Raw genomic sequence first — 20,540 nt, forward strand, 5'->3', positions numbered from 1 at the left:
AACGTGTATGATTTGAAAACAAAAAGTACAAAATTCGTCAATTTTAAACATAAAGGACAACGCCTGCAAATGTGTATAAAGATAAAGGACAATCCTTGCAATTCACTTTTTTTAAATTTTTATTTTTACTAGGATTTTGACCCGCCGCGCGTTGCGGCGACGTCGAAAGTTAAAGTAACTCGTATTTATACTGTATATTTGACCCGACTCTTTACTTAAAAAAATTACATCGCCATCGAATGAAAACGTAGTATATCTGACCCGACTTGCTTCACAAAAAAAAATTATGTTGAAACGTAGAACAACTCAAATTTATACCGATACATACATAAAAATATGCACGTAAAAAATGTTTTTTTAAACAAAAACGTATTATATTTGACCTTACTCGTTTCCAAAGCAGAACACTTCAACAAAATAGAATAGAACAGAACACTTCAATGATTATTAATGCCTTACTGATCAAGTTTATTTGACTCTAGTGTATGTATTTTCAGAGCCGTCCCCGAGAACTTTAAAAAAATATTTAGGCCTCGGGCGACAAAAAGAAATTAGGCCCAAAAATTGTTACATAATACATGGATGCATATCTTGAGATAACTTTTTCACTCCACCACCAACATTTTTCTTACATAATACATGGATATATATATATATATATATATAAAAACTTATAAAAACTTTTCGGACCCTTTAAAAATTCGGGCTTCGAGCGACGGCACGGGTTGGCCGGCCCTGTGTATTTTTAATAGAAACATAATTCACAATATATAAACCTTTTTTCATAAGAAGAATTATTTCAGTAAAACTTGATGGTGATAATTTCTGAATTTGAAACATCAAATGTTAAGAATATAGAAAACATTAAAGTCATTAGGTGAACCAAACGTACAAACTAATTATTCTATTGGAATAAATACAATAATGGGCCAACACCCCAGGGAGTACCAAAAAAGTTGAATTGAAACAGAGAAAGGTAGGATCGAACCGACGTTGAAAGGATTCAAAGAAAACCTTACAAACCACTACAGCACCATTTACATTTGATTTAGTGTTTATATTATCAATATTTAAGTAAAGTAAAGTCGGTGGATTGATGTAATATCCACCGACATTTACTTTTAAGATTATACTAGTTTTTTTACCTGTCGCGCGTTGCGGCGGCGCCATACCCGACGTGATAAATTATAGACTACAATCAATCAGACTCGTATCCGGACTAAATTTACGTTGAAACATAGAGTAATCCGAATTCATGCCGTTGAATGAAAATATATTATATTTGACCCGACTTGTTTCCAAACAAAATTTACGTCGAAACGTAGACCAATCCAAAACGTACATAAAATAAATACTTGTGGCGGCATCGTACGCAACGTGATAAAGTATAGACTAAAATCGACCCAACTCGTTTCTGAACTAAACTTACGTCGAAACATATAGTAACTCAAATTTATCTCGTCGAATGAAACATATTATATTTGACCCGATTTTGTTTTCAAACAAAATTTACATCAAAACGTACATAAAAGTAAAACATTTTGTAACTGACCCGACTCATTTTTTTTTTAAATCACGTTAAAGCGTAGACGAACTCAAATTTATACGGACACGTACATCAAAAAAAAAACAACGCAAAAAATTAATTTTAGGATAAATTCGAAACTTTTGAATCTTTAGAGGTAAAAGTGACATGTATAAAATTAGAGGGTTTATTTTGTCATTATACCAAAGTTTATGGGGTAGAAGGGGTTTGAATCTTTAGAGGTAAAAGTAACAAGTATAAAATTAGAGGGTTTGTTTTGTCATTATACCAAAGTTTATGGGGTAGAAGGGGTTGGTGGATTTCTCCACCGACCTTATTATATATATATTAGAGGTTAAAGTGACATGTATAAAATTAGAGGATTTGTTTTGTCATTATACCAAAGTTTATGGGGTAGAAGGGGTTTGAATCTTTAGAGGTAAAAATGACATGTATAAAATTAGAGGGGTTGTTTGTCATTATATCAAAGTTTATGGGGTAGAAGGGGTTGGTGGATTTCTCCACCGACCTTCTTCTTTAATATATATAAAATAAATAAATTTTCCCTGTTGACTATTTGACCAAAATCTGAAAATGTACAAGCGGATTCGCATTGGGTACAACAAACACCGAGTCAATTTTTGTGCCAAACAAAAACCATAGTTTCGTTTAGTATCAACGTTTTGTAAAATACAACAATAACAACGACGCATGATTCGATGTGCAGGTAAAAGTGTACTACACAAAACTTCGAAAAACATTCTCAAAATCATCCCATCTTCAATACCCAAAGCCTGTAACAATCACATCATCAATTCCCATGTTTCACAAAGATTTTACAACAGCACCCGCCACCTGTTCGACGAAATGCCTCAGAGAGCACAACGTTTATACACCAACTTTTTTGATGTTCTTAATCTTGTTGAGTGTTGTAAAATGAGGCCCAATCTTCAAAGTGTAGTAAATGTTCATGCTTTAGCATTAAAAGCCGGTGTTCTTGCCCATTTACCAGCGTCCACGTCACTCGTTATGGCGTACTCTCGAGGGGGAGATTATGCTTCTTCGGTTGCGGTTTTTGGTGAGATTTGTTGTAAAGATGTGGTTGTGTGGAATGCGATGATAACGAGTGCGGTTAACAACGGGTTGGTTAGAGATGCAGTTTGTGTGTTTGTTCAAATGTTGCAGGATGGAATCAAGTTTGATTCTTTAACTCTTGTGATTGTCGTTTCAGCGGTTTCAAGAACTACGATCAGATTAGCATGTTTAGAACTTATTCATAGTTTAGGTGTAAAGAACAGTTTGCTTTCGGATTGTGATCTGCGTAACGCTCTGATTAATTCATACGCTAAACGCGGTGACCTGGGCTCGTCGGAAAGAATGTTTCGTGAAACAGAAATGAAAAATAAGATCTCATGGAACTCTTTGATAAGTGGTTGTTTAAGCAATGATCGACTCGATAAATCTTTATGGTATTTCAAGAAAATGGTTTCTTGTGGAACCGAGGTTGATAACGTCAGCTTATCGTGTGCGATTTCAGCGTCAACTTCTTTGCTAGATTTGAGTAATGGAAAAGTTGTTCATGGGTTCGCGATAAAACTCGGATACAACGAGACCGCTCATGTTTCTGTACTAAACTCTCTCGTTTCGTTATACTCTAAATGCGGAGATGTTGATGCCGCCGAAACTGTTTTTAAACGGATTTATGTCAAAGATTTGGTTTCTTGGAATACAATGATCAACGGGTTTTCTTCAAACGGAATGATTCTTGAAGCCTTTGATCTTTTAAGACAGATGCAGTTAACGGGATCAATCCTACCGGATGCGGTAACAATACTTTCTTTGCTTTCATTATGTGCAGATTCGATGCTTTTAATCGAGGGAAAAACCCTTCATGGATTCGTGATTAGAAGTTTTAGTCGTTTTAATCGATCGTGTGTTTTAGTGATGAACAGTCTTATGAACATGTACTCAAAATGCAACCAAATGGAAAAAGCCGAGACTTTGTTCACGTCTACACAAGATATCGACTTGATTTCGTGGAATACGATGATATCCGGTTATGCGCAAAATGGGAATTCTCGGTTTGCGCAACTTCTATTCAAGAAACTGATGCATCGGTGTTTGAAATGCACGCTATCAACGGTTTTAGCGGTTCTTTCTTCTTGCAATTCACCTGAATTTCTTCGATTTGGCGAATCGGTGCATAGCTGGCAACTGAAATTAGGGTTTTCAAACAATATTCTTTCGATTAACTCCTTAATCTGCATGTACACGAGTTGTGGAGATTTGAAAGCTTCTTACGCATTGTTACAAAGCGTTTCAACGGTTGCTGACACCGCTTGCTGGAATGCGATGATCACAGGCTGCACGCAAAACGGATATTATTCCGAATCTTTAGAAACGTTCAAGTTAATGAGACGAGAATCGGACACAAAACATGATTTCGTTACACTCGTAAACGTCATATCCGCCTGTGGGAACCTTGATTTGGTGTTTCATGGGAGACTCGTTCACGGGTTTGCGCATAAAACTTTAGTTGATAAAGACGTTCGTGTAATGAACGCGTTAATTACAATGTATGGCAGATTCGGGGATGTTGACTCTGCAATGTTGGTGTTTGACTTGTGTTCGAACCCCAATCTTTGTTCATGGAATTGCATCATTTCCGCTCTTTCTCAAAACAAGAAAGCTAAAACCGTGTTACAGTTGTTCCAAAATCTTGATTTTAAACCTGACGAGATCACTAATTCGACAATTTTGTCAGCGTGTACGCAACTTGGATCGATCAGGCACGGAAAACAGGTCCATGGACATGTTTTAAGATCGAACTTTCACGAAAATTGTTTCATAGTCGCGGCTCTTATCGACATGTACAGCAACTGCGGAAGATTAGACATATCGATCTGTTTATTCAACTCTTCGTCGGAAAAGAATATCGCAAGCTGGAATTCGATGATTTCCGCATACGGGTTTCACAGTAAAGGTCAAAAGGCGATAACTTTATTTGACGAAATGATAAAATCCGGTGAAAAACCGACGAAAACCACTTTTATCAACTTATTATCAGCTTGTGCTCATTCAGGTTTCGTCAATGAAGGTTTAAGATATTACAACCGTATGTCTGACGTATATGGCGTTGAGCCCGTTACGGAGCACCACGTTTGCGTGGTGGATATGTTGGGCCGATCGGGGAGGTTAAACGAGGCTTACGAGTTCATAGAGAAAACGGTGGTGAAACCAGATCATGGTGTTTGGGGGGCGATGTTGAGTTCGTGTAATTATCATGGAGATGTGGAAATGGGGAAGAAAGTGGGACAGATTCTTTTCGGTTTGGAACCTAAAAATGTCGGGTACTATGTTTCGTTAGCGAATACATATGTTGCTGCCGGAAGCTGGAGTGATGCAGTTAAGTTAAGAAACTTTGTGCAAGATGTGCGGTTAAAGAAGCCGGTGGGTTACAGTCTTGTTGATGTTGGTTAGCATTGACTAAAAAACAAATTGCAACTTAAAAATTTATTGGTCATAAATAGATAAAATATCTTGTACCAAATTTGTACACACATCTTTAATCTAACAAGCCTATTTAGCTTAAAAATGTGAAATATAACCAAATAGCGAATAAAGCCATAGGCGAATCCAAAGTGAAGAAAGACTACTAAAGGTTGTTAATTTTTGCGCAGTAAGTTGGTAACGACTGGAAAATCCGGTGTTATATCAACCGGAACCTGCAAATAATCAAGAAAATATCCATCAAATGAAAATATAGAAATATAAACTGGTAGTATTGATTTGGATTTTTGGTACGGGTCAAAACATGTCAAGTCAGATGACCAGAAACGAAGTTTTTTCCCAAATTTATATTTTTAAATATAATTAAGAGAGTAAAGTACATAGATGGTCCTGTGGTTTACCAAAATTTTGGATTTGTTCCCTAGCTTTCCAAAAGTACAAGGGTGGTCCCACTGGTTTGCACTTTGTAACGCATTTAGTCCCCGGCCATCAATCTAAAGGTTTTAGTATGTCCAAGTTAGGGACTAAATGCGTTACAAAGTGCAAACCACAAGGACCATCCATGTACTTCTAGAAAAAGTTAAAGACTAAATGTGTTACAAAGTGCAAACCACAGGGACCATCCGTGTATTTTTGGAAAGCTAGAGACCTAATCCAAAAATTTGGTAAACCAGAGGGACCATCCGTGTACATTACTCTAATTAAGAAGTCAAATATGATTATAAAAACTATAATATCTCAGTCATGATCTATTCTTCTAAAAAAAATGATGTGTGATGCTATGCATTAAAAACACTTTCAAGTTTTGACCCGTTTGAAGCTTTTAACAAGCTTGCTTTTTAAGCAATAATATTTATTCTAACCGGTTATGAGTAACAGGTCAAAATTGCCACCTCTTACCGGTGATTTGTATACGAGTAACATAAGTTCAATATCATAAAACTAGAACTATGAGAACCGATAACATTTGAAATTACCTGAACCTTTGCCAATTTTTCCAAAGCAATATTCAAAGGCTGTGTCATTGCCCCATATGTTTCAAGAAGCTTTTGTGCTGCGTCTTTGTCACCTTTGGCCTGTATCGTAAGTATTTCCCTACTTAAGCTCTCGACTGCGCCTTCAATCTATTAAAACATATGAAAAAAATCCAAATAAATATGAAATACTTTTATAAAAAAAAAAAAAAAAAAAAAAAGACTTGGAGAATCATGCCTTATCAAAGTCAACGGAAAACGTTTGGTCAGGATGCAAAACAAAGCCCCCTTTCTCAAATAACCAGTTAAACTGTAACGCTTGTCCCTTGCTGATTAACATGAACCAAAAACCAATTACCATAAATATTAAAACAGCACACAATGTAATAATAATAAAAATAATAACATAAAGTTAAAGAGTGGTGATTAGCTGAGTTACCCATGAGCTTCCTCTAGCCCGAAACGTACTGAGCGAAAGCAGCCAGCCAGGAAAGAAACATAAATAGACTTAACAAGGCTCTTTGGAAGCAAATCCTGGTCAACCAACTAAAAGTCAAACAATCTTGTTGATATATATTACTCTTGACAATCAACCAAATGTTAAAGTCAAAATTTTGTTGGCCGAAGCATATACTTCCATATACACACAGAACATTTATATTGATCACATAATTTTTACAAACATTATACAGCATACACGATACATGTACATATACTTATTGTAGGCAGTGTTGTAAGAATCGCTAGGCGCTAGTCCGCCGATGGGGTACCGACTAGCGATTAATCTGGATTAATAGGGATTAATTAGTTTGAGATTTTACATATATATACACACATTTTTATACGTAATTTTTTTAAGTAGACATGTTTTAACACCTTCTTCGACCCATATTAGGACGGAGATAGGATTAATTGCCAGAATTTACAGTTTTGGCCGGAACCTGGTCGGAATTTACAGGTTTTGGCCGAATCGCTAGACTGCCACCAATTTTTGGCCGATTAGGACCGGATTTGACTACTTCTGACCGCCTAGAGATTAATTGGCCGATTAGATGAAAATTACTCGGTAAACCTCCAACTAGCGATTAATCGACGACTAATCAGAGGCTAGGCGCGATTTTTACAACCATGATTGTAGGTAAAGTGATATAGCGAAGAGTTACTATTTAATATATTTTAATATTTTGAGATATGGACCTCATGTTACAAATAAATAACTTTACTATTTTTAGCACAAAAACTTAAATTTAAAGTGAATACGTATACGGTATACTATGCCCTTACTACTAACTAACCTTAGCAATAAGGAAATTTAGGGCCCAAAGGCCAACAATGTCGGCTTTAGCTTCTTCAAGGGCCGAGTGAAGTTCTTGTAGCTCCTGTTTCATAATGAGGAAACAAATCAATTACGCCATCCAAAAACCTATAGAGAAACTGTAAAAACGATCGAGAAACCGACCAATCTCACAGTAGACGTTTGACCACTTGGAAGTGTTATCGTATGCGGTCCAATCCCGTGACAGCACTCGTGGCATATTGTGTGAGTGAAAAAAGAGTCAAAGTCAACAAGTCCCCGCTGCTCTTTTACAATACACAAATCAGCTATAGGCTGAAGAATTAGCTTGAACCTGCTTAAGCATTAGGAATTAAGAAAACTGGTTATCAAATCATTTTCGCAACTTAATTTAAACGGTTCTAAGAATATAATCATGGAGTGTTAACTTTACTTTGCCTCAGAAACATTCTTCAACATGACCATTGATGAACCACGATCTTTTACGATACGCTCATCGTTTGGAAGATTGAAAGCGACAGTTTGAGGTCCCTTCACATCCTTCATTAACATTACAAAAAACAAATCTTATTTAAATGGTATTCTGTATAATTTTGTTAAACTAGAGATTTTAAACGCCGCACGTTGCGGTGGCATCAAAACGTAAAGTAACTCGGATTTAACCCGACTCGTTTCCGAACAAAACTTACGTCAAAACGTAGACCAACTGAAAACGTGCATAAAAATAAGCACGAAAACTTATTATACATTTATACCAGACCCAATTCGTCTCCGGAAAAAAATTACCTCAAATCGTAAACCAATGTGAATTTATACCAGCATGTACATAAAAATAAGCACTTAAGAATTTAGTGTTTTTTAAGTTAAAGAATGGTCTCACGCATTGCGGCGATGTCGAAACGTAAAGTAAGTCAAATTTATATAATCTAATAAGAACGTGTCCGATAAAATATACGTCGGAACGTAAACCAACTTGAATTTATGCCGACACGTACATAAAAATAACATAAAACTCGAGTGGGTCATAAAATGATTTGGTTCAAAGTTTTTAGAAAGTTAAGGGGGTGTAATAGTCAATTCTGAAAGTTGAGGGGTGATGTATACAAAAAGACAAAAAAGGGCATGGGTACTGTAGCTAACCCCATGCCCTTTTATATATAATAATTAGGCAAAAGATCAAATACAAATAATCTTAACATACTAAACATACAAATTGAAGGAAAACCCAAAAAGACAAGGTGGCATTTTTGTAATTACCACCAACTATCAAAGTTACAACCAAAAATACCTAAAAAAACACAAATTTTTTTTTAAACATTTTTTATTAAAAAATCGCTACTTTTAGTAGCAGCAAAAAAAAAAAATGTTTTTTTTTTGCTGCTACTAAAAGTAGCGATTTTTTAATAAAAAATGTTAAAAAAATAAAATAATTTGTGTGTGTTTTTTTTTTTTAGATTTTTTTAGGTTTTTTGGGGGGTTTAGTTTTTAGCATTTTAGCTTGGGGGGGGGGGGGGGGGGTTAGGTTTTTTTAGGTTTTTGGGGGTGGGGGGTTTAGGTTTTTTTTGGGGGTGGGGGGAGTGGTTAGGTTTTTTTAGGTATATTTGTAGAGTAACTTTGATAGTTATTGATAATTACAAAAATGCCACCTTGTCTTTTTGAGTTTTCCTTCAATTTGTATGTTTAGTATGTTAAGATTATTTGTACAAGAACTTTACCCATAATAATTATGTGTCTAGTAAAACAAAACTGAAAATTTTATGGACTCACCCCTGAATTATAAACAAGCTGGATGACTCGAATAGGTGCAGCTATCACATCTGGTGATTTGTACGTGTCGTCCATTGGAAGATTTTGTTCCAAAACCTATGTACTCTAATGGGTTAGATAAACTAATACATAAACAAAAATAAATAATATTGAAATTAAGTAAACTTGATCATGAATACATTCAACGTTATACCTGCAACTGATCCCCAAAGAGTTTAACTTGAGCGGTTGCTTTATCATCCCGAATCCCAATAAATGCCTCGAATGTCGCCTAAGGAAAAACCATGGTCATTACCCATGAAGTACATAACAACAAGAAATTAAAAAAATATATATATAAATAAAAATAAGCAAAGTTGCAAGACAAGATTACCTTGTACCCAAATAGAACATCTTCATAAGTCTCGTATGGGCCGATAGTAACATCCAACTTAGAGTCCTTAGGAAGATAAAGGAGGAAAACGATGAGAGCCAAATTTAGCAAAAAGAAGGTATTAGACAAATATATATTTAGTTTATATTAGAGGGTTTATTATGTAAATGTTTACTCTATTTATATCTCTTGTATTCTCCTTGATTACACACAATATTCAATACAATAGAATTACGTATTTACCAAGTTTAACTTGGTATCAGAGCCTTGACTCTGGAACCCTAATTCTGCCGCCACCATAATTACTCTATTTTCCGATCAGCCTATCAGTCGATCAGCCTTCATCTCCGATGGCACTCCTTCAATCCTTTTCTGATGCCGCCAAAACCACTCACAATTCCCACAAGTTTGCATTCAAACTGTCTCCCACGAATTATGGCTACTGGAAAGCCATTCTACACCCCTTTTTGGTTACAAACAACCTTTATGGATATGTGGATGGATCAATCCCCTGTCCAGCAGCCACCATCCCAGCAGCCTCCCCTTCCACCGAACAGCCTGCCCCCAAACCTCAAGATAATCCGAACCATGCAACTTGGCTGTCCAATGATGCGCATATTCGCATGCTTCTCTTGTCAACAATATCTGAATCTGCTTTTGGTCATGTTCAACACACCACAACATCACGTGACCTGTGGTTAGCCCTTGAACGAGCGTATGCTCCAAACACTATCTCACGTGAGTTTACACTCAAACAGCAACTATTGAAGATTGCCATGCAAAGTGACGAGTCACCATCGTCCAATCTTGAACGAGCACAAGAATATGCTGATGCACTTGCCAATATTGGTGAACCTGTCAAAGACAAAGATTTGGTTATGCTTGCTGTTGCTGGACTACGGGAAGAATATCGTGGTCTCAAAGGTAATATAGTTGCTCGACAATCTCCTCCAGCGTTCAGTGAATTATATGCACTCTTATCTGACCATGATTTTCTGGTTAGAAAACCCGAATCCATCCCCCCTACCCAAGCCTTCACAGCCGTGACCAACAGCCGTGACCAACAGCCCGCCTCTGACCCTCAACCTAATCCAACTCTTCAGGCCTTGCAACAACTTTTGACCCACCTTAACTTACAACCCACACCTACACAGCCACCATCTCAAGCCTTTTACACCAACAGGTCTGGTTACAACCGGGGTCGGGGCCAAAACAATCACAATAATCGTCGTGGTAGAGGCTCCTACAACAATTCCAACAACAACAGCCGTAACCCACCAAACAATGGTAATAACCGTAACCCGTTTCCATGGGCTTCTACCCAAACCACCGTGTATGGTACCTGTAACCGATGTGGCATCGGCCACATCCCGTCTCAATGTCCCAACAGGGACCCAACTACTATTCGGGGACGGTCACCATCTGCAAACTACTCGGATGTTCACTCTCAATCTTCCACACCTTGGCGTCCGGACACAGGTGCCACTAATCATGTTGCTCCTGATCTTTCTACTTTTGACTATTCCGAGCCATATTTCGGTGGGGACAATCTTCGTGTTGGTGATGGTAAGCCTCTCCCTATCCTTCATATTGGTTCTACTCGTTACTACTCACCCAACAAAACCTTTTCACTTAAAAATATTCTTCATGTTCCCCAAATCAAACAAAACCTACTTTCTGTTCAACAATTCTGTCATGATAATAATGTGTTTTTTGAGTTTCACTCTACTTTCTTTTCTGTGAAGGACAAGTCTACACGCACTACCCTCCTCACGGGTCCCAGCAATGATGGTCTATATACATTTTGTCTTCCTCGGATTCAAGATGTTCCCAAAGTTGCTTTCTCTACTGCTCGTGCCTCCTCCAAGACTTGGCATCAAAGACTTGGACATCCCCATCATCAACTTTTGAAGTCTAGTTTTGCTTGTGACTCTTGTTGCGTGGGAAAATCTTCCAAACTATCTTTACCTTTATCTGATTATCATAGTTCACATGTTTTGGATTTGGTTATTTGTGATGTATGGGGACCTGCATCTGTTACCTCATTTGATGGTCACAATTACTTTCTTTTGTGTGTGGATCATTACTCTAAATTTATGTGGTTCTTCCCATTAAAACTTAAGTCAGATGTCTTCGAAACATTTAAACAATTCATCACCATGGCTGAACGTCAATTTCAAACAAAATTAAAATCGGTTCAAACAGACTGGGGGGGCGAGTTCCGCAGGTTATCACCTCTCTTTTTGGAACGTGGCATCATCCATCGACTCTCTTGTCCACATACAAGCGAGCAAAATGGTGTTGTCGAGAGACGTCACCGCCATGTTGTCGAAACCGGGCTTACTTTACTGGCCCAATCACATGTTCCACAGCGGTTTTGGGATTTTGCTTTTGGCACCGCTGTTTATCTCATTAATCGAATGCCCTCTCGCTCGAACTCACGAGTCTCCCCATTCGAGCAACTTTTTCGATATCAACCCGATTTCTCCTTTCTCCGGGTATTTGGGTGTCAATGTTACCCACATCTTCGTGCATACAACTCCCACAAATTAGATTTTCGGTCTATCCCGTGTGTGTTTCTCGGGTACAGTACCCTCCATCACGGGTATCGGTGCTTTGATCCCAAAACCAATCGTCTCTATGTAGCCCGTCATGTTCGGTTTCATGAACATGTTTTCCCCTTTCAACCCTCACCTCGTGCCTCTCAACCCAGTCCTATACCCACATCTCCTTACTACTCCTCCTATCCCACTTCACATACCGTACCCTCGGCTCCATCCAACTCACCTACATCCTTTCCATTACCCGAGTCACCCACCAACAGCCCCTCCCCAAACCAGCCTACCACCCCTACTGGCCCAACATCAGCCCCTGATTCCACCTCTTCTACATCCCCAAACCAACCCACATCAGCCCCTTCAGCCTCACCGATTCCTACCCCTCCACCACCACCACCTATCCGCACCCGTCCACCAAATCTACGACCTAATCCAAAGAAAACCAACCGTTATAATCCTTCCGCAAATACCTCCTATATCTCCCCACCTACCGAACCTACCTCCTTTAGCGTTGCCAACAAAGATCCTCACTGGCGACAGGCCATGGCTGATGAATATTCAGCTCTAGTTCGGAATGGCACATGGTCATTGGTTCCACGTAGTCCGAACACTAATGTTGTGGATTGTAAATGGGTGTACAAAATGAAACAAGACCAAACTGGGGCTATCACGCGTTACAAAGCGCGTTTGGTTGCTAAGGGTTTTCGACAACAACCGGGTGTTGACTATCATGACACTTTTAGCCCAGTCATTAAGGCTACTACTATCCGTACGGTCCTTTCTATTGCTGTTACAAAAGGTTGGCCCCTCCGCCAATTAGACGTTCAAAATGCATTTTTACATGGGGATCTCAAGGAAACCGTTTACCTACAACAACCGCCAGGGTTTGTTGATCCCATGAGACCGGATCACGTGTGCCTCCTTCACAAGTCTCTCTATGGCCTCAAACAAGCACCCCGGGCATGGTTTCATCGACTCTCTTCTGTCCTACGCAGCCTCGGTTTTAGGGGCTCTAAAACGGATCCTTCCTTGTTTATCTACTCGTCAGGTAAAACGCTGCTATACATGTTGGTTTATGTCGATGATATCATACTCACGGGAAATGACTCGGCTGCTATTGACACTATCGTACGTCGTCTAAGTCATACCTTTGCTCTACAAGATTTGGGAAAATTGTCCTACTTTTTGGGTATTGAGATTGTTTACCGTGACAGGGATATTGTTTTGTCTCAGAAGAAATATATACTAGACTTGCTTCACCGGGCCAACATGTCTCTTGCTAAACCGGTTCCATCTCCCATGACCACTTCGTCTAATCTGTCTCTCAGTGACAGTCCTCCCCATGACAACCCAGTTCAATATCGCCAAATGGTTGGGGCACTACAGTATGTTACATTGTCTAGACCCGACCTTGCCTTTGCAGTCAACAAAGTCTGCCAATTCATGCAGGCTCCTACAACTAATCACTGGTCAGCGGTTAAACGAATATTACGGTATCTTCAGGGCACAATCAATCATGGTCTTCTCCTTCGTCATGATTCGGGTTCGTTACTTCATGCTTATACGGATGCTCAACTCACTGCCTTCTCTGACGCAGATTGGGCTGGTTGCCCGGATGACCGTCGATCCACCGGCGGATTTGCTATATATCTAGGCAGGAATCTTGTCTCTTGGGCTGCCCGTAAACAGAAAACTGTCTCTCGGTCATCTACAGAATCCGAATACAAAGCTCTTGCAGACAATGTTGCTGAACTGACTTGGCTTGAGACGCTTTTGAGAGAATTATGTTTTCCTGTTAAGATTGCTCCAACATTGTGGTGTGATAACTTGGGGGCTACCTACTTGTCGGCTAATCCGGTCTTCCATGCAAGAACGAAACATGTTGAAGTTGACTTTCATTTTGTTCGGGAAAAGGTGGCTCAACGAAAATTGCATGTCCAATTTATCTCCACACATGATCAGATCGCTGATGTGTTTACTAAGGCCTTACCGTCACAACGATTTCTTCTTTTGAGATCCAAGCTACAGGTCGAACCTCGGCCTTAGCTTGCGGGGGAATATTAGACAAATATATATTTAGTTTATATTAGAGGGTTTATTATGTAAATGTTTACTCTATTTATATCTCTTGTATTCTCCTTGATTACACACAATATTCAATACAATAGAATTACGTATTTACCAAGTTTAACTGAAGGAAAGATTTTTTTTTTGTATTTATGCTATCTTCATAATGTACACCTAGGGCTGCAAACGAACAGAACGTTCAGTGAACAGTTCGTGAACCGTTCGGCAGGAAGTTCGTTTGTGTTTGTTCGTTTAATAAATGAACGAACAAGAACAAGAAATTTCATTCGTTTAGTTAAACGAACGAACATGAACAGAGGGTGTGTTCGTCCATTTATGTTCATGAACATTCGGTAACCTATTTGTTTATGTTCGTTTGTGTTCGATACTTCGTTAGGGTTTTTAAATTTTATATTATACCTTTTGATATATAAAATTCCCACTATAAAATATATTTAATAATTGTTTGCATTCGTGAACATTTGTTTGTGTTCGTTACCTAAAGTCGACAAACGAACACGTTCGTTTCCTCAATGAACGCACACGAACAGAAAATCTCGTTCGGTAAGTATTCATAAACAGTTCATGAACACATTTATTTCCTTAACGCGTTTGCAGCCCTATGGACACCAATATCTTTTATATAGAAAAACAATACTTTGTACTTTGTGTAATATAAAACTTCATTTAGAACATACATCGGAAAAATGGTGATATATAATAGAGTGAAGTGTATACTTACCAATTCCATCCAGGCTATATCAGAGTCGTAATAATCATTTGAGAGGAAAGCATCAGCCTTGCTATGTAATAGTCTCTTCAAACTAAAAAAATCATTAAAAACGAGTTTAATAAAGCACGTACCATAAAATACGTATAAATACGAAGTTATCAAGTTAGATGATTTAATAAACTCTATACCTAGGTGAGCTGGTCAAATCCCCTGCTTTATGCAATAACTCAGCAGCTTTTGCAAGAAACAATGAATATTCTTTAGAGTACGGGATGATATAGAGATCACTAGAATTATTAGAATGAGAGTCGTTATGTCTTCTTATAACGTTAAAAAAGCCTGTTGCTTCTTGCTTTTCGTTCTCTGGAAGCGATTCCATCCATGATTCAAATTCCTGACACAGCAAAGGTTATATGATTAGTCTTAAGTAGAAATGGGAAGATGATAGGTTGGGTAACGGGCCAAAATGGGTTCGAGTCGAAACGGGTCACTTTTAGTCCGGTTCGGGTTGGGTTGACCCGCAAAGCTTTTAACTTTCTAATAAATAAGTTAAATTAATTGTTGCTATTACTGATAAAATTTATGAATGTATACCGCTAGATTGGTAAACAAAGATTACTGTCATTACTGAAACTGAAGGGGCATGGTCCCAAATCCTGTGCAAGGGCTTACAAACCATGCGCGCAGAGGACCATACCCAAACTTAATCAGCACAACACTTAGCTATTTCCAAAGCTCTTGTGCGGACCCCATCCGCGCACACACGGCAATGACAGCTACGGGCCTACGGCAGGTACAACTAGTACAAGTGGCAGGAGTCTGCAGCCAATCAGTGTGCGCCAGACTCTGCCCATACAATTCCCACGATGATCAATCGTGCAGGAGATAAGAAGTACAAAAGGACAGTGACGTGTAGCCAATCAGCGTGAGCATTCACTGTTGCACGATCTCCACTAGCAGCCGATGACAGACTCAACAACAAGTACACTGGGCAAGCCACATGGCACCAACCACCGTGCGCCAACACCCCTCTACCTCTGCAAACATTATTTGTCATGTCAGAGAGGACAAACCGGATATTCCATGTTGGTGACGTCCGGCCCAAGGCCCATCAGCCATCTCCTTCTCCACACTCTTCGGCTATAAATACCAACCTTCAACCACAAGTCTAAGGATTCGTTCTCTCACTCTCTCACACTAAACATACACCCGTTTTATCCCTTAAAGTGATTACTTATTCTCATGTCGCAGGGCGGTTACGAGGAGAACCCCTATCTGTCATTGTTGTGTGTGCACGAATGGGGTCCACGCAGGAGCTCTGGAAATAGCCGAGCGTTGTGTTGACTAAGTTTGGGTATGGTCCTCTGCGCGCATGGTTTGTAAGCCCTTGCCCGGGACCATACTCCTTCAGAAACCCAACTGGCCGTTTGAGATTTAGAATTAACCAAAATTGACCCATTCATAAGTTAATGGATCGAAATTAACACCTATAACCTCAAAACAAAATTTGTCATGAACATAATTTAAGTATATGAGTGAATTTAGATTGTAAACATGATTGCAAGAATAATAAAGAGGTGACAAATAGAGTAAAGTACACAGATGGTCCCTGTGGTTTACCAAGATTTTGGATTTGGTCCCTAGCTTTTCGTAAGTACACGGATGGTCCCCGTGGTTTGCACTTTGTAACACATTTAGTCCCCAACTAACTAATCTTAAGGTTTCAGGAGGTCCGAGTTAGAGACTAAATACATTTACGAAGTGCAAACCACTGGGACCATCCGTGTACTTTTGGAAAGCTAGGGACCAAATCCAAAATTTTGGTAAACCACAGGGACCAACTGTGTACTTTACTCCTGACAAATATATAAACATAAAAATCATATACCATTTTATCCATATCTGGAGGGTAGAAATTAGCACCAGGCGGTTTCAAAATGGGAAACGCAGCTCTATATTCAAGACCTTTCCAATTAGCAACCGGTTTTGTGGCTTCCGGAAGCAATTTCACAGCAGAGTCTGCGGTTGTCAAAAACGCTTCATTTTCATCTAGACATGACCTGTGAAAAATCTGTTAATTCTAACATCTTACAAAAAATAGTAGATTTATAATATGAAAAAGATCCTACACAAGAGAAGCTATAGTGCTTTTAAAAGCGGGATCTTACCATGGACTCTTATTTATCGAATAATACTTCCATTTTAACATGTCTAGTTCAGATAATTGATCACGCCCCTTTAACCATTCTCTTAAAGATGGATTGCTGCACCAAACCTGTTTTTTTTTTTTTTTTTAAAGTAAAGATGAGAACCAAATTAAGAAAATATTTCATGAATTTAGAAAAATATGTTGAAATTAATTTAATAAACCTGTTGGTAAAAGATATCATCCATTATTCTTGCAGCTTGTATTAGTAAAACCAGAACTTCTTTGTCCTCGTCGGTGACACCTGTCAACTGTTATAAATAAATTTTATTAAATTCCTAATTATTATATTAAAACCTACACGATTACGTAAAATTTATAAAATATGAAACAATATTTTATTACAAAAAAAATGTGATCAAAAAATTATATAGAGGTAAAGGATAGAAAACAACGTCAGCAGTGAGTGAGATAGGAGAATAACGGTTAAGCTTCTTTTGCAGAAGTTGACTTCGTGCTTGCGTGTTGTCTTGATATCTATCAAAAGTTCCAAGTAAACAATAAGCTGCATACGGAAACGTAAAACGTAGTTTGTTAACTTAAACAGGATTACGATGGTAAAAGATGTACCTTTTGGTTATTATGTCAAATAGTTGACCGTATGGTCCATCCACATCGTAGGGTACATGATGAGGATCTCCTTTAGCAAGTAACTGCTTGTAATCCTGGATCGAGATATACTTAACAGCTGAAACTTCAGATTCCTACGAGAGAAAAAAAATAGTCAAATTGGTCAACCCTTGTATTTTCCCGAAAATAAACAATGATTAGATAAACCATTACCTGAAGAGTAAAAGCTTCCAAAGGAATCGGGTGAAGTGTTGTCACGAGATAAACATCGTCTAATTCATTATCGATGAACTTTCCGTTATTTGTAACACTACAACGGACCAAATGCAAAATATTCACAATAATAATATTAGCACTTCTTTCCCGAAGGGGCTAGACACTAAACAAGGAAAGTGAAAATTCTTTCATTTAATAAAGTAACATTGCAAAACATCTAACGATCTTAAAAAACTTAACGATCACACGCGAGTCGGATAGAACGGCGTCTACCTTTCTTGCAGGAAAATGAATAATAATTCAAAGGCGTCATTTGGGAGGGTTACACCAAGCTCTTCTTGAAGCTCTCTCCTACAAACATAACATTTATAAACTAATTTATTATCATGGAAACCACATAACCATTTAAAGGGATATATAAAGATAAGAGTAAACTTCCGTTTTGCTCCCTGTGTTTTGGTCACTTTAACGGTTTTGCCCCAAACCTTTAAAAATAACCATTTTCCTCCAATAGTTTGCTATGGTTTTTCCATTTTGCTCCCCGCCTCTAACTCCATCCAAATTGTCTGTTTTCCATTTTGCTCCCCGCAGGGAGCAAAATGGAAAAATCATAGCAAATTATTGGAGGAAAATGGCTATTTTTAAAAGTTTGGGGCAAAACCGTTAAAGTGACCAAACCACAGGGAGCAAAACGAAAGTTTACTCTAAAGATAATAATTTAAGGAAGAATTTATTAAACAAGTGTTTCGATAGGGTGTGATGATCTACCTGGCGGTGATAAGGGATGTATCTCCGGCAGATACATGACCTGCACTGGATATGTCCCATAATCCGGGCCATGAATCCTTCCAATCGGTACGTTTTTGGAGAAGAAGTTGTTGTGTACTTTCGGCAAATATCCAAATGTGAACTGCTCGATGATAATCGCCGTCTCTATGAACAGCACTTCTGTATAAAATAAATACGGATATGCAACCTTAAGACATTATGTACAGTTGTAAATTAACAAGAACTACTTAAAGTACAAGAAACTAAAATTCATAAATTTGACTTATATGTTTGATGATCAACACAAAGACACGCAAAGCTTTTTTGTTCCTCTTAATTCACTCAATTTTCGTAAGGCGTTCCAATCTTGTGAACTTATATCATAAATGTTAATGAATTTTAAAATTGAGGCAAAGGAAACATACATGAATCTTGGTTAGTATTTTGTGTTTTTTTTTCTTTTTCTCAGTTTGACTTTAAATTGAACAATTATGAAACTTTATTATTATTTATAAGATTTTTTTTTCTTCAATATTACCTGATATTTCAAGTTAACTGGAAAAAAAATATCACTAGATAGTAACCAAGATCCATACAATTTCATTTGCCTCACTTAATTTTAAAAATTTTAAAATATTTATAAAAAATAAAAACATAAGATTGTAAAAGACTAATAGCTAATGAAAGTTGAGTTAAAAAAAAAAAAACTAGGTTATCATGATTCATGGGGAGCTTTTATAACATTATTGATAGTGGTTTTTTCGGATTTTTTCCCGGGGTTCCAGGTTTTTTGGGTCGGGTTGTTTGGGTTTTCAGCTGGGAAAAATTAACCCAATAACGGGCCCATTTAAAGTTCGGGTTATTATGGTTCGGTTTTCAGGTTTAGATGTAAAATGAAAAAAATAAGTATTTTTTATACAAAATATCATCAAAATTCATATCGCTACTAAAAAAATCATCAAAATTCAAACATCATTTGCCAATATGATATAATAATGTTCAAAAATCCCAAAATTAATGTTCCAATACAAGAGACTCCAAACCAAAACACTTAAAAAAAAGACAATAAATATTCTGGTTTTTTTTTTCGAGTTTCGTGTTTTTCAGGTCGGTTTGTTCGGGTTTTTTGCTAGGAAAAAGTGACCCGATAACCGATCCATGTAAGGTTTGGATTGGTCGGCTTTCGGGTTTTTCGGTATTCTCTGATTCGGATTCGGGTTGGGTTTCGTGTAAAAATGGGCAGCCCTAATTATAGATATAATCTATAACCAAAACCCTAGAAATGTATATAAACATCAAACTTGAAGAATAATCACATGTTTAATTTACTAACAAAAGCTATAATCAACATGGGTTTACTTTCAAAATCAAGAAATCATAAAATAAACAAAAAAAAAGATGAATTTTGACAAGAAATCTGACCTGGGTTTAGAGACACCAGTTTTCAAACCAGTTTTAGTGAGGACATCGAAGTGTTCTTCAAGTGCCTGATCACCGTCGCCCATTTGTGTTGTTAACAAGTGAAATTGAAAAAGGGTGTGTGATTATTATTGAAAAACAAGAATGGTGTGAGTTGAAATACGCATCAGTTTTAAAACAAGAAGATGCTTTGTCGCCTTGGAATATCACTCAAAGATCAAAAGACAGAAACAGGGTAAAACTTTCTATAATATTTTGAGTTAAATGCTTGGTTGGTATATGTGGTTTGCAAATATTGCAGATTTGATCCCAGTAATTTAATAATTACACACTTGGTTCCAGTGGTTATAAAATTGTAACACGGGTGAGCCCAATGGTTGCGTTTTCATAACATGAATGGTCCTTACCAGCTAACATAGTTAAATACTCCAGTTAAGTCCATATCAAATTACCAAACTACCTTTAGTTATATATTACAAAAGAAAACAAAATTATATATTTAACATTTCTGGGTCCCACCCAATTCTTCTTCAACCTCTGATCTCCACCATCACTACCAC

The 20,540-nt window shown here is 37.7% G+C and overlaps 2 protein-coding genes across 2 annotated transcripts; one reads left to right on the plus strand and one right to left on the minus strand.

Moving 5' to 3' along the window:
* Positions 1-2,122: 2,122 nt before the first annotated feature.
* Positions 2,123-5,115, plus strand: LOC110901632 (pentatricopeptide repeat-containing protein At4g19220, mitochondrial). The gene has a single exon (XM_022148443.2). It carries the CDS (start codon positions 2,237-2,239, stop codon positions 5,003-5,005), a length of 2,769 nt encoding a protein of 922 aa, XP_022004135.2. The 5' UTR covers positions 2,123-2,236; the 3' UTR covers positions 5,006-5,115.
* Positions 5,024-20,210, minus strand: LOC110899234 (nudix hydrolase 3). The gene is made up of 21 exons (XM_022146117.2): positions 19,984-20,210; positions 18,562-18,741; positions 18,067-18,144; positions 17,791-17,887; positions 17,578-17,711; positions 17,403-17,484; positions 17,172-17,258; positions 16,970-17,076; positions 16,690-16,861; positions 14,990-15,195; positions 14,811-14,892; positions 9,444-9,509; positions 9,264-9,341; positions 9,071-9,166; positions 7,737-7,843; positions 7,469-7,637; positions 7,305-7,388; positions 6,449-6,543; positions 6,248-6,338; positions 6,013-6,159; positions 5,024-5,250 (listed from the first exon to the last, which is right to left on the minus strand). The coding sequence occupies exons 1-21, from the start codon at positions 20,064-20,066 to the stop codon at positions 5,191-5,193; spliced, it is 2,301 nt and encodes a 766-aa protein (XP_022001809.1). The 5' UTR covers positions 20,067-20,210; the 3' UTR covers positions 5,024-5,190.
* Positions 20,211-20,540: the final 330 nt, after the last annotated feature.

This window comes from Helianthus annuus, chromosome 13 (assembly GCF_002127325.2).
Source record: "Helianthus annuus cultivar XRQ/B chromosome 13, HanXRQr2.0-SUNRISE, whole genome shotgun sequence".
NCBI lineage: Eukaryota > Viridiplantae > Streptophyta > Magnoliopsida > Asterales > Asteraceae > Helianthus > Helianthus annuus.

Coding starts and splice junctions, on each gene's coding strand:
- LOC110901632 (XM_022148443.2), top strand. CDS start 2,237: ATGATTCGATGTGCAGGTAAAAGTGTACTACACAAAACTTCGAAAAAC.
- LOC110899234 (XM_022146117.2), bottom strand. CDS start 20,066: ATGGGCGACGGTGATCAGGCACTTGAAGAACACTTCGATGTCCTCACT. Junction 18,742..19,983: donor ACTGGTGTCTCTAAACCCAG/GTCAGATTTCTT, acceptor TATTTTATACAG/AAGTGCTGTTCATAGAGACG. Junction 9,510..14,810: donor ATATAGCCTGGATGGAATTG/GTAAGTATACAC, acceptor TATCTTCCTAAG/GACTCTAAGTTGGATGTTAC.